Source organism: Mustela erminea, chromosome 4 (genome assembly GCF_009829155.1).
Source record: "Mustela erminea isolate mMusErm1 chromosome 4, mMusErm1.Pri, whole genome shotgun sequence".
NCBI classification, from domain to species: Eukaryota; Metazoa; Chordata; class Mammalia; order Carnivora; family Mustelidae; genus Mustela; species Mustela erminea.
Genome location: NC_045617.1, coordinates 82,305,707 through 82,320,577, shown reverse-complemented (window position 1 = coordinate 82,320,577; position 14,871 = coordinate 82,305,707). Strand labels below are relative to the sequence as shown.

Here is a 14,871-nt window from a genome sequence, read left to right as displayed (position 1 = left end):
AAAGAAGAAACAGAGAAAGCCAGAGTTAGGGACTAATTCAATGTATCAAAGTATCTTTCATGTTTTCTGTGTGAGAATATTGAACACTTTCACGGGTGTGAATTTCCTTTAACACAAATATGATAAACCTATTTATTGAGTACCTCGGACATGCCAAAATTTTAAATATGTATTTTATTTTGTCTCTGTGACAGTCAAGACGATTAGGTATTAAGACGGCCCAACAAAACTGAGGCCCAGAGAGAATCAGTCGTAGTCAGTGGCTGATCTGGGATTCAGCCTTGGATCAGCCTCATTTCTAAAGCCCTAGCTCTTTCCTCTAAGCTCTGCTGCTTTTGAGAAAGCAAATCACCAAAGACAAACGCATAGTTAAAAAATAAAGACAGAGCTAAAAACGAATACGCAGGCATAAACAGAGTCTATCTGAGTATCCAAAGAGCACGTGAACCCGGGCACTGGACCCCTGCAGGATTGCTGTCCTCGCCCCGGAGAGCTCCTCTCCGCACCTGCTGCTGTAACTGTGGCTGCGTGTTACTTACGAAAACTGCAGAGCGCCGAGCGGAGGGAGCGCGAGAGAACTGCAACCGGATTTAAGATGTCAAGAGTCTCTAAAATATGTATTTAGTTTGTCCAGTTCATTTCCACTGCCACTTCCCCCCCCCCCCTTGTAACTCTCCACTCTTCCAGCTTGCCCTCCCCGCAGCCCTTCTCTACACCCCCAGGAAATCAGATCCTTCGTCCCAATCTTCTGTGGCTGCTCGCTGGTTCAAGGATCAAGTTAAGCATCCTTTAACGCGGCGTCTCAGGCCCTCCACGTTCAGGCCCCTGCTCTGAGCACAGGCTTCCACTTCTTGCCATGTAACCACCTGTGCTGCGCGCTCTGGACGCCCCGGCCTCTTCCTCCCTCGGCGTCTTCGCACACCGAGGTTGTTCTCCTGTCCCCCGCCTTTAGCTTTCCCAAGTCCCACTCACTCTCCCAGTCTCGGCTTAGAAACCACTTCTTAAGGAAAGCCTTTCCTGGCTGATTCCTCCCCTGTGGTCTCCTCCCCCGCCATCTAATTAGATCTTCCAGACTGCTCCACCGGTACTTTTCATTGTCACCAACCGCAGTACGCATTATACACTTGCCTGATTATTTTTAACGTCTGCAAGTGTCACAAGGGCTTAGCACTGTGCTTGGCTGCCACATTGCTGGACCTTAGTAACTTTTGAATGAATGAATGGAGAGACTTGAACTGGATTTTTATTGTCACCATCATCAACCTATCAGGCAATATTTCGCGTCCCCCGCTGCTGCTATCACTGGCATGCCCGCCCCTGTGGGGTTGGCAAAGCCCTGGTGGAGAGCAGCCCCCCCTCCCCCACCTCGCGCTCAGGAGCTCGGGGGAGGACCTGGACACAGCGAGGCTCGGGGTAGGTCTCAAGGCCAGGTGTCCTCCTGGCTCCCAGGTTCACATGCATTGGGGGAGGAGCGGCGGAAGAAAAAAAAGAGACCGAAACAGGGAACGCCCAGTACCTAGAGGGGGACCGCGGGCGGCTCCTAGTGCGCCTCGGGCCTCAAGGCCAGCAGCCGCCGGGGACCTCGACTTCCTCCTTTGGGGGCCGGCGCGCGGGGCTGGGCTGGGCGGGGCGGGCGACGCCTCCGTCGGGCTGGGCTCCCGGCCGCCCCAATGGGATTCGGTGCGGGGCCGCGGCTGCGCCCAGACCCGGCGGCGCGCTCGGCCGCGGAGGAGGCTGCCCGGCCGGGGCAGCGGAGGCGCTGCGCTCCGCGAGGGGAGGCCGAGTGTGCCAAGCTGGCGCCCGGCGGGGCCATGGTGGCCGGCTCCCGAGGCCTCCTGGCGCTCCTGTTTGTGGTCTCCGCCCCGCGCCGGCTGCAGGCGGGCGAGCTGGGTGAGTGGAGGGCGGGCGGCGGGGCCGGGCGGGCTGGGCCTGGAGGGACCCGGCGCGGGAGGAAATGGGTCACCGCCTGCTCCCCGCGGGGTCCTGCTCTTTCAGGCGGACGGCGGCTCGAGTATAAAATAAGTTACGAAATTCCGATCGTTCCCCCACCCAACTCCTCCTTCCCCGCTCGACCAGAGAAGCAACTTGACACCTCCCGCGTCCCCTCTGCTTTCCCCGCAGCCGGGCTCACTCTGCTTCCAGACTTCCTGACTCCGCCGGCCCCGTGAGAAGTGACATGGCTCCGGGGGTCGCGCGCTGACGACCCCGGCCGCCTTAGGGGAGAATCGTGAGCGGGGACGGTGATCGCAAGCCTCCTTTGACGGGGCTGCTCAGCAGCTGGGCGTCTGGGCCCTCCCGGTCCCCTGTCCTCCCTGCGCGGCTGCGACCCGGGGGTGTGCGTTTGCCGCTCGTAGGAATGGGGGGCGGGGGGAGGGAAGAGGTTCCCCTGAAGTTGGGGAGGAGGGCCGCCTCACCTGTGTGCTGCTTGCGCCCCAAGTTGTCATGTGGCTCGGCTCTTTCCTGGGTGTTTGAGCGAGTCGATTCCCGACCAGGCTGGTCTTTCTGTGGACCTGGTCCTTGGTTTCAGGTGGGACGTGAATAGCCCACGACCGACTTTACTTCTGCATAGCCACTTGATTAAAGCAATAAACCGTTTTACCACCCCAGCAAATCCTTCTTAATTAGTTCTTACTGATAGGGCAGCTTTCTGCAATTTTTCAGTTCTTGTTTTTTTCCTTCCCTGCTTGTGCCCCTATACAACGGAGGGTATTGAATGGCACTATCCAGAGTATTTTGACAGGTCCCCCCACCCCTACCTTGTGTTTTCTAATGAATCCAAATGCTGGCATTTTCTTCACTGAACCAAGTACCCATTCCCAGTCCGAAACATGAATACTCAAGATGACAGTAGTGGTTCTAAGTTTGCTTACATACCAATTTGTTTGTTTGGTTGGTTGGGCTTTTTTTGTTTGTTTGTTTGTTTGTTTTTAAGCTCAAGTTTAGGCAAAATACGTCTTGGCACTAACAGAACGCTATGCATATCGTAAAATTTTAATAAATAATGTATGTTTTTATTAAATGTAGGATTTTGATTATAGGTGTTTTAAACATTTAAAAAATGTTTCTCACCTCACTTTTAGAAGATGGGACCTCTAAGAATGTGTCCAACAATGTGCCCCTTTCGTCGTCTTGCCACAACTGTCTTCTATTTTTCCAAACGAAGTTTCAGATGTTGGACCTTCATCTTGGCTGTTGAGTGGGTGCTTTGTGGAGAGAGCAGTTCTCTGGGAGCAAGTGTGATTGCTTAGATCTTACTGAGTTTCAAATTTGAGACTTGGTAGCAGCTGACTGGCAGAAGAAGATGTTGTCATTTGAGTTTCTACAAAACATCCTATGTGTTTAGGATGTTAAAAGAGCCAATGAAGTCATAAGTATTCAATCACACAAAAAGGCAAATCTTAGATTTGGGACATTTTACTGAAAAAAAAATTCTAGGAACTCTGGTCTGAAACCTCTGGAGTGATAGTCAGTGATTTTTTTTTTTTTTTAACTATTTCTCACATCTGTGGTTTTCTCAATCAGCCCTTGGTCACTTGTTTTGCAAGTTTCCATAAATTTAAACAGGCACTCCCATTTTAGGTCTTGAGATAGGCTACTGGCTACATAGTCGAAGGGTGGTCAGAAGTGATATCAGCAATCTTGATGCTTAGAAGAAGACAGCTCTAGAATAACTTTGGTGAGAAGTTGACCCCATTTATTACATTTTACCTTCATCATTCTCAGACTCAGCTTAGTCTGTTCTTGCGTCCCAACCTGCCTCATCACCACTATCTCCGGAAGCTTTGTAAAGCCCCAACCCCATGCTATGAATCAGAATTACAAGTGGGTTGGGCCTGGGAATAGGCACTTAAAAAAAAAATTCTCCCAGGTAATTCTGATTCTAATCAGCCTTGAAATGGCGGAAACATTTTATAATTTTAGGATTATAAAATGCTACCATCAAAGTCATAGACAATTTAATATTACACTTTTATTCACTGGACTGTGTTTCAGGAAACAAATGTGATAATTTAATCTAAGTATTTATAAGCCTAGTCAATGAAATTATTCCAGTTTTTTATGTCAGGGTCTGGGGAAGCTATACTGGTTCCTTTGTAAGGCTTCTGTTTACCTGAAGGTGCTTTTGCTCAGTTTATTTTTTAAAAAGGGGCCATCTCTTCTAGTATTTATAGCATGCCAGGCCCCAGGCCCCAGGACTAGATGAGCAGAATTTGGTCTGATTTCTTCTCCTTCTTATGCCCTTCCTCTGGACCGACTTAACTAAATTTAGATATGGTTTCACATGGTTTTTGATCTTATGTAACATTATGTATAAATTGATCTTTAGTGTTAATGCAATTAGTATAAATTCATAGGCTTGGACTTAGATCTTCATACCTTGTTTCTAAGTTTTGAGAACAAAATATCCTAATTTGTGTGATGAATTTGTGCTAACTAAAAATCCCTGATTCTCTCCTCAGGAAAATATTCGTAGATGTATATTAAAGATTTCCTCCATGTGATTTAAGTTTTAGTGAAGAATAAAAATAAGCATTCAGTCTCTAAGGAAACTTTAAGCATAGAATTGGATACTTTAAAATTGCCTTAAAAATTCTGCCCAACTCTCATTTGTTACTATCAGAAGGTCTTATATATAAGATATATATATTTGGTTAGACATGGGACAGTGGATGTCTGATGTTCTGGGTGAGTGACTTCTTAAAAAGTAAGCCCAAGCTTATTCTGGTACCTTCTGTATCAGTGTGTATACTTGCCCCAGCCTTTCCATCATCACCAGGGTCTGGGATTCTGTCTACCCCGTTGGACTGCCAGTTCCTGAGGGAGTGACTGGGATTGTCCTTATCCTAGCGCCTGACAAATGTGCTTAATAAATGTTTGTTGGGTTAAACTGAACAATCTTTTCATGTTTAGATGATATCTTCAAGTTATTTTCTAATTAGTAGAAACTAAGTAATAGAGGTGCCTGGGTGGCTCAGTCACTTAAGTGTCTGCCTTCAGTTCAGGTCATGATCCTGGGGTCCTGGCATCGAGTCCTGCATCAGGCTCCCTGCTCAGCAGAGTCTGCTTCTACCTCTTCCTCTGCCTCTCAATCACTTGTGCTCTCTCTGTCTCTCTCTCAAATGAATAAATAAAATCTTAAATAAAAAAAAAAACAGAAACTAAGTAACAAAGAGTCTATTGAAGGTCTTTATGAAGTTTCCTCTGGTGCTTCCCTTAATTAATTGTGTTTAGCAAGCCTGCTCTCTTGGCATACTTATTTCTACATGTCTATATATATTTCAAATAAAAGAACAGCAAAAAGAAGGTAACGTGCCAGCAGACCAGAATATACCATATCTTTTGGCTGTAGTAGATGTAACACTCAGAAACACTAAGTTGTATCATACAGTTCAGGAAAAAAAAAGATGTTAAAATGCTAAAGGCTTCATTAAACAAACCAAAGGATGCATTAGGATTCGAACTCTGAATAGTGTCTGAACTGAAGTTATTAACTTTTTACTTTATAAGTTGAACTCTTTAACCTTGTGGCATTAAAATAGACCTGAACAATCACATAGAGAACATAAATTGGAAATAACTTAGACATCTGACATTTACAAGGAATTATGGCTTTATTTTTAAGATGCATGGAGAGGTAAAATTAATTGCAGCATTTAACAAAGGTTTTAGTCATGTTAAGGCAGAAAAACAAAACAAAACAAAACTTGTTCAGGGAAATATTTCGTGTTGAGTTCTGGGTTACTGCTATGTGTCCTGAAGCACAGAGTCAGCACTATACATGTTAGAGTAACCAGTTGTTTTGCATTTTTTAAGGAGATAATACACATAACCTATCTGGAATTGCACCTAACCTGTAGGAAAACCTCAATAAATGCCAGTCATCTTCCTGTTCATTACTGTTTATTACGATTTATTTGACAAGTATGGGGGCCCCTTGTTTCTGCCTTCCCCACTTCCTCTAGGACCTTGTTTTCTACCATGCTTCCCCATACTCCCAGCCATTCTGGCTTTCTTACTCTTTTTCAAAGATATCAGACACTCTTTTTACCTCAGAGCCTTTGCATGTGTTGTTCCCTCTGCCTGGAATATGCTTGTCTCAAATATCTACATGACTCCCTCCCCCTTCAATCTTCTTGGGGAAAATGGCCCTAACCACCTATAACCCTCCTGCTACCCCCCAGGACTCCTTAATCCCCTTCCCTGCCTTCGGTTTTCTCTGGAGCACTACCATCTTCCACCAGAGTGTATCAGTTACACTTTTATTTCATATGTCTGTCTTCCCCCTACAAGAATGTAAGGTCCAGGAGGAGCTTTGTGCTTTGAACAGTGGCCAGCCCATGGTGGGTGCTCAGTTGGGAATGTGTGCTCAGTGAGGATGGGGGAGAAGGCAGTGGAGACCTAGTTCCTGCCCTGTTGAAGACTCAGAGCTGACTCGAGCTGAGACTCAAAACCAGAACAAGACAAAGTAATAAAATAGTATGTCTAGTCTGACTGTAATTTATAGACAAAAAGTCTGAAAAGATGGATTTAAACTAGAGCGATTCATTCTGATATATTTAAAGCTTGGTTTTGAAGATAAATGCAAAAATATTGCCAGACTCTCAAGTTTTTATTTTTCATTAGATTATGGTGTAATTTTGCCTTTTTGCAACTGGAGAGTCATGTTGGTGTCGTTTTCCAGATGTTTATTCTCTGCTTTGTATATAGTTGTTTGCCTAGAAGGTGGGGGAGTGGGAGAGACTTAACTGATGGAAAAAAAAAAAAAAACCCACATGGTGATTTCCAGCCCAGTGTAGAAATAAGTTCTCTCTGTGAGCCCTTGCATGCTGAATGCAGACCAGCTGTCAAACTTGACTTCCGGTGACAGCGAAGAAGAGAGGGTTTTTTTTGTTTTCATTCTTTTTTGTTGTTGTTGTTTTTTTTGCGGGGGAAAGGGAAGAAAATGAGGGAAAGTAGAGATGAAATGAAGCCTTTTAGAGTCTCCACCAGCACCTGGTATAGTGTCTGGTAGAGAAAGAGCTCCAGATAACTCTTTTCCTGCGTCCGCACATGAGTGGTGTGGCTGAGGTTTGAGAGAATGAGGTGAAGGGTAATGCTCACTAAGTTATTTTAAACAGAATTGTGTGCATGACTACCATGATGCCTTAGGAAACATTCTCTGTGTGTTTAAGAAAATAGCTAAATCCAGCTGTGAGAAGTTTGGGAATCTCTGAGACTCCTTTGCAGGCAACACCAGGAAAGCTGCCAGGAGTCAGGAGCTGGCATTCTGGGGAGTAATAGAGCAAGTGGTATCCTGATTTGGATCAGGTGAGTCAGTGTCCCCCAAGATCTCCAGCTGCTTGTACATTGAGTGTGTCAGGGACCCCAAAATCACTGGGGATAGTGCTCATCCATTTGTGACATTAGCATTGTATTAAGCCATATTGTCATCTATGCCTTGACTGTTCACTGACATTTCAATTTGATCTATTAGTCTGGTTTTTATGAACTGTCTTTCTGGGAGTTTTATGTTATATGAAATTATACCCAATACTTACAGAAATGTCTTATGTCTTCTCTGTGGTAATTTTAGCTTAGGTGGATTTTTTTTTTGGGTAGGAAAAGCTGCAAAGAAGAACATTGAAACAAGGTAATAGCTAAGTCATTTTGTTTTATCCATTTTCCCCTAATTTTTTATAAAGTTATACTGGAGTTTTTTGTTTTTTGTTTTTGTTTGTTTGTTTGTTTGTTTTTTTAAAGCTAAATTTCACTTAGGGCTTTCTTTTCTGACTGCTTTCACAAACATATTTCCTAATGCTTACAAGGCAGAACAGTTGTGGAACAAAGCAGAATATTGATAAACAATGTTGTACTGACATAGCATAATCCTGAAAGGAAGATGTTACATGGAGAACCACTAAGGACAAACTTATGACACTCACACACACACACACACACACACACAAATACAAGTATATATCCCTACAGCTAATGTACGTATACACATACACTAACATACTGTCTACTATTCGCTTTTACTAAATATCAAGTAGACAAAATTCCATATGTAAAATATATATAAAGGAGTAAAGAAAAATAAAACTGATACCTGGATACTCCCTCTATGACCTAATCTCTATATGCTTTGATATTCTGCTTTTTTTTCAACTTAACATTTTATTAAAAGCTTTCACCATACTAATTGGGGAAAAAATTCTAAGTTTATATTTATTTTTAGAATTAGCCTTCAGGTTTTAAACTGAAAACTCATTTTTTAGTCATTTATTGGTACTGAAGAATATCTACTAGGAAAATGGAATTTTGTCTTGGCCAGTCAGCTCTGGGTCTTGTCGAGATTTTTGTCTTCTGTGTGATTCAGATAACCCTTGGAGTCAGAAGTAAGTTGCTTGTCCATACCGTATTTAGAAACAGTATTACTTTAAATGTACTAAGTGTCAGATCGTAAGGTAATTCCATCTTAACAAGGATGGTAAGTACATCTTATAAAGATAAAATGTATTTCTTGGTCCTTCTTGGATGAGATTCTTTTTTTTTTTTTTTAAGGTTTTTTTTGTTTTGTTTTGTTTTTTAATTTCTTTGACAGACAGAGATCACAAGAAGGCAGAGAGGCAGGCAGAGAGGGGCAGGGTAGTGGGGCAGCAGGCTTGCCGCCAAGCAGAGAGCCCGATGGAGGGCTCGATCCCAGGACCCTGGGATCATGATCTGAGTGGAAGGCGGAGGCTTTAACTCAATGAGCCACTCAGGTGCCCCTTTGGATGAGATTCTTAATTTATACATACGAGTGTCTACCTTGTCCATGATTAGACTACTTGGAGTTTATGTTTATTGATAACTGCATTTGTTTTATATGCTTTTATAGTCATCATTTTCCAACTCAAATCATTGTAGCCTTTTAATGCAATGTCCAAAATATTTACATTTTACCAGAAGGGAAAGGAACCGTCTTTCTTTTGTTACAAAATTAAAATCCTTGGAAATTAGAACTAATCTGGCTCCATTTCATGATTGAGTGTGTTTAGTGGATGCGCCCAAAAGTTGTATATAAATGATTTTTCTCTCCTTTTCTTCTTCTTCTTCTTCTTCTTCTTCTTCTTCTTCTTCTTCTTCTTCTTCTTCTTTTTAGAGAGGGAGGGAGGAGGGGGAGTGGCAGAAGGAGAGGGAGAGAGACTCTAGCAGGATTCCCCGCCCCCCCCCACCCCTCCCTCCTCGCCCAAGCACAGAGTCCAACTCAGGACTCGATCTCACAACCTTGAGATCATGACCAAAGCTGAAATCAGGAATTGGACACTCAACTGAATGAGCCACTCAGGTGCTCCCAAATGATTGTTTATAGAACACTGTATTCTTGAAAAAAGGGAAAAAAACTAAAACTTTATTTCACTATTATATCTGACAAAGAACAAGGCCAATGGGTATTAAAAGTTAAGAAGTCCAGTAAGTTTGAATTACCAGTGCATAAAACTTCCCACAGGGAATATAGGTAAACATCTCTATGGGTCTCACTTAATTTTTTAAATGGCTAAGTGGATTTAATTCAGTCTTTTTATGGCTTTTCACAAAAGCAAGCTTACCTCATATTGAAATGTAGTTGATTAAAGTCTAAAGGAGGAAAACTTTGAGACTTGCTAGTCCATAGGACCACTGAAACATGAAATCTGCTTATTGAATTGCTCCCACCCTGAAGAGTTTAGAACAGAAGCTCCTTATTCTGAGAATTACATGTACCGTGACTTGCCTTTTTTCCCCCCTCAAAAAGCCCCTGCTTTACCAACAGATTAAAATTGAATAGAGTCCACAGATAGAGAAATGGGCCTGTACTGGCTGTTTCTGTGAGCTCCAAAGGGCCTAAAAATTTTGAAATCATCTTGCCTTGTAGGTAGGAAATTCTTTTTTCTTTCTGTTTTTCATCTTCTTTTTTCTTTTCCCTTTTTATCTTTTTCCTACAGTTGCTGTGCTATGTGACCAAGATATTTTTATTTATTTATGTATTTATTTTATTATGTTATGTTAGTCATCATACAGTACATCATTAGTTTTTGATGTCGTGTTCCATGATTCATTGTTTGCGTGTAACACCCAGTGCTCCGTGCAGTACATACCCTCCTTAATGCCCATCACCGAGCTAACCCATCCTCCCACCCCTCCCTTCTAAAACCCTCAGATTGTTTCCCAGAGTCCATAGTCTCTCATGGTTTGTATCCCCCTGCGATTTCCTCCCCTTCATTTTTCCCTTCCTTCACCTAATGTCCTCCATGCTATTCCTTACGTTCCACAAATAAGTGAAACCATATGATAATTGACTTTCTCTGCTTGACTTATTTCTCTAAGTGTAATCTCCTGCAGTCCTGTCCATGTTGATACAAACTGGGTATTCATCCTTTCTGTTGGCTGAGTAATATATATGGACCACATCTTCTTCATCCATTCGACTAAGATCTTCACAGAAACACTGTTTTCCCCCTGAGGTATTTAAAAATCTATTAAAGACTTAATGGCATTTCTCTCCTAAATATTTCATTTGTGTCTCTAAATATTCTCTTGCATTACCATGCCATGAGCACACCTGAAAATATTACTAGAACCATCTTAATATCATCTAATACTCAATTCAAAATTCAAATTTCCCCAGTTGACCTAAACATATCTTTTTACTGCTGCTTTGTACAAAGAAAGATCCAAACAAGGTCCACATATTACAATTTGTTATTCTGTCTCTTAAGTCACCTGCAATGTACCATTAAGCCCTGCCCACATGGTTTTTATTTTTCCTGGAGGACATTAGTTATAGTGTGACACAGCTCACCCTTAAATTCGACTAACTGGCCTCTCCATTTCTTATCTTTTCCTTGGGGCACTATCCACTGTATTTCTCTATAAACTTGAACTTAGACCTAAAGACTTGATTAGATTCAAGCTGAATTTTTTTTTTTTAAAGTACCACAAAGGAGTCATATGCTGCTAACCGGATCTCAAGATGCATATATTATTGTTGCTATTTTTGGCCCACTTTTCACCACACTGAAAATGCTCAGTGAATTCAAGAAGTAACAACTCTACCTCTTCATTTTGAAGTTGCCTTTTTCCCTTATGACTTGAAAATAACCTATTAAATAGTAGCCGCTTACTCAGTAAAGCTACTCTTCCCAGTTAAGTTTTCATTCAGTGGTTTAAGCATCCATGGAGTGTTGCTTGTCCACCCAGGTTTTTTTTTTTTTTTTTATGTAAATAAAAATGGAAAACCCTACCCCTCATATGTATTTTGATTTAGCAAGTGTTTTTGCATCTAATTCAATCCCAAGGGTTCTGAGTGCTCTGAAGAGAACTGAGATTCAGAAAGAGCGGATCATTTACCCCAGGCGCACTCACCTTGAGTGTCCAGAGTCGAATACAGGCGCATGCATGTCTTAGAATCCTAGATGCCTTCTAGGATGGTCTCCTGCCCTTCATCTTAGACGGGTACTTGTGTCCAGGGGAGATCAAGTTAAAGAAAAAGAAGCCTTGGAGAAACATAATTTCAGGAGGTTATTTATGCAGTAAATTTTTAAATTAATAGCCTTTGATTTCTCTTAGAGGTTTTTCTCTTTTTCTCTCAGAGGTTTCTTTTTCAAATCCCGATTAGTAGATAACCATGTGCTTTTGTCGCACTGTGATAAACTCAGTGATACCCGATGTCCCATGTGCAAAGGCAGTGTAATTTTGGGGACTATACAGTGTGATAGGAGTTTTATAAGGTTTATTTCTTCCTCCATCAGCTCTTCTGTTTCATCCTTCAGTAGAAGCATGTTAAGATGCCATCTCTTTCCTAACTGAGATTTGCTTTTTTTCTGGTCAGTAAACATTGATTGCTTTTTCCTTGTATATGGGACATACATGTCTGCTCCCAGAAACTTTCTCCTCCTATTTCTTCATGTATTTTCCACCATATGCTCAAATAATTCCTAAATTGATACTTTTTTCCAAAGGTCAGAAATGTCACTCTGGCTTAAATGTAGGTCCTAAAATTTATTATTGCCTGTCCTAGACTTATAAATGAACTGTAGATGAAAATCAGTGTCAAAGATTTGAGAATATAGACTTGTTCTAGTTTTAGGATTAGATATTAAAATAAAACCATATAAAAGTGGTATCTCAAAGGTTTGTCTTTTTTTAATTTTTAAAAATTATTTATTTAAGTTCAATTTAGTTAACATGTGATGTATTGTTAGTTACCAGGGTAGAACTTAGTGATTCATCAGTTGTATGTAACACCCAGTGCTCATTACATCAAGTGCCCTCCTTAATGCCCATCACCCATCTAGCTCATTGCCCTCTCCTCTCTTCTCTCTCGCAACCCTCAGTTTGTTGCTTAGAGTTCAGCATCTCTTATGGTTTTTCTCCCTCTGTATTTTCATCTTATTTTATTTTCCTTTCCTTCCCCTCTGTTCATCTGTTTTGTTTCTTAAATTCCACATATGAGTGAAATCATATGGTATTTGTCTTTCTCTGACTGACTTTGTTCAGCATAATGCCCTCTAGTTCCATCCACATCATTGCAAATGGCAAGATTTCATTCTTTTTGATGGCTGAGTAATATTCCATATATAGCTGTCTGTGTGTGTGTGCACGCACACCACATCTTCCTTACCCATTCATCTGTCAGTGGATATCTGGGCTCTTTCTATATTTTGGCTATTGTGGATGTGCTGTTATAAACATTGGGGTGCATGTACCCCCTCAAATCACTATGTTTATATCCTTTTTGATAAATACCTAGAGTGTAATTCCTGGGTCCTAGGGGAGCTCTATTTTTAACTTTTTGAAGAACCTCCATACTGTTTCCCAGAGTGGCTGCAGCAGCTTGCATTCCCACCAACAATGTAAGAGAGTTCCCCTTTCTCTACATCTTCAACATCTGTTGTTTCCTGGGTTGTTAATTTTAGCTGTTCTGACTGGTGTAAGGTGGTATCTCCTTGCAGTTTGATTTGAATTTCCCTGATGGCAAGTGACGTTGAGCATTCTTCAGAATTTTAAAAAAGGATCTAATATTATCTGCCGAATATGATCATCTTAAGAAGATTAAATAAGATAACATAAAATCCCTTAGAATACACCTTTTACAATAAATGTTTAGTAAATGCTATGTGTTAGCATTTTCACATTTTCATTTTTTTTTAACATTTTGGTTCTTACTGAGTTTTTGAAAAATGTATCTGGGAAAGTGAAAAGGTATGTATGTGTCAATGAGAGGGAGAGAGAGAGAGAGAGAGTGAGGAGAGAGAAATGTTTTAATTTCTGAAACTCAGGTTAACTTTGTGTAAACTTGGTGATACTGGATTTTTTTTTTTTAATCCAGAGGGAAAAGTCAACATCCAGTTACACTTTATCTGAATATTGGCAATATGTTTATTTACTATGGAGCCGAGATTAGATAGTATAGCACATTGTAGAGACAGGAAAGATTTCTTGCGTTTGTCTTCACCTCTAGCAATGGCAGCCTGGACATTACATCAACATCCTGACATTATTAGTAAAGGTCAATGGCTGCTTTTCTCTGACTTCCTTATCCTGAGCATCTATTTGACAGAGATAAAATAGTCATCTTAGAGGAGTTTTGCTGCACAAACACGTTTTCCCCCCTTTCATCTGTGAAATTAAGAAACTTCTCTGAAACAATGCATCTGATTTGTTGCCAGTTCCCCCAAAGCACTTGTAACCAAACAACAGTGGGAAGAGTCTTCCTTCTGAATATCAGATTCACATAGTATAATTTTAGTATTGTTCTTAGAACTCTCAAGGCCAATATCCACTTCTCTGCATCTGAGCCTTAGTCCCAGAAGCCCCATCATGGGATCTCCCTAGCCTGGGAGTTGGCTGGCCCAGAACCCTATACCCAGGAAACACCCACTGAGGAAGGGGTTCCCTAGGAATATGTGTCTCCTGTGAGAGCTTCACTGTGCACTGCAAGGGCTTTGAGATGTCCAACAGTAAAGAAGAAGGTGAGATTCTGCGAGCTTATTTGGAGATGAGAGCTTGACTTCCTTTTAAGTCTCCCCAACACTCAAAAACACACAGTGCCCACTTTGGGAGATGCTGACTCAGCTGTTAGTGGGCCCTAGATACATACTGGGGGCCAGGGACGTGCTAGTTAGAGTTTTTGGCAGTTTAGACTTTCCAGCGCTTAATACAGCCTCATTCGTCTTTACCACATCCAGTTGTAGTTGAGATTTTTAAAGATGAGGAAAACTGATACACATAAAATAGGTAATTTCTTATGATCATAGAGCCAGTGAGTGGGAGAATTTGGACAAGGTCAGCAAATCCAAAACAATATTCTTGGTGCTTTAATATATATAATAGTTTTAAGTAAAAAAATGGCAGTTAAAATATTTTTAAATTTATTTTTATTTTTATTTATTTATTTGACAGAGAGAGAGAGATCACAAGTAGGCAGAGAGGCAGGCAGAGAGAGGGGGAAGCAGGCTCACTGCTGAGGAGAGAGCCCATGCGGGGCTCCATCCCAGGACCCTGAGACCATGACCTGAGCCAAAGGCAGAGGCCTAACCCACTGAACCACCCAGGCGCCCCAGTTAAAATATTTTTAATTCTTACTAGTCTCTATGCTTAATACTTTCCTAGCATTATCTCACTTAGTGCTCATGATAACACGTGAGTTGGGCACTACCGTTGTCTCTACATTATAGATGATGAATCGTAGCTTGGAGAGGTAAAGGGACTCACTCAAGGCTACACAGCCAGTTCTGGGCAGGAACTCAGTGTCATACCAGTGTGCTTTGTCACCTCCCAAGTATGTGGAAATAATTTATGAAATTAGAAAAGCAGTAAGTGTGCAAAGCCTCCTGTCAGTGATCCTAACCCAGCCTCATAGCCCTG

At 41.7% G+C, this 14,871-nt stretch overlaps 1 protein-coding gene across 1 annotated transcript in view; it reads left to right on the top strand.

Moving 5' to 3' along the window:
• Positions 1 to 1,212: 1,212 nt before the first annotated feature.
• Positions 1,213 to 14,871, top strand: part of DCBLD1 (discoidin, CUB and LCCL domain containing 1) — a 67,015-nt gene continuing 53,356 nt past the window's right edge. The window contains 3 exon segments of the mRNA XM_032339705.1: positions 1,213 to 1,521; positions 1,523 to 1,611; positions 1,613 to 1,890. Coding sequence (XP_032195596.1) covers positions 1,213 to 1,521; positions 1,523 to 1,611; positions 1,613 to 1,890 — 676 coding nt within the window.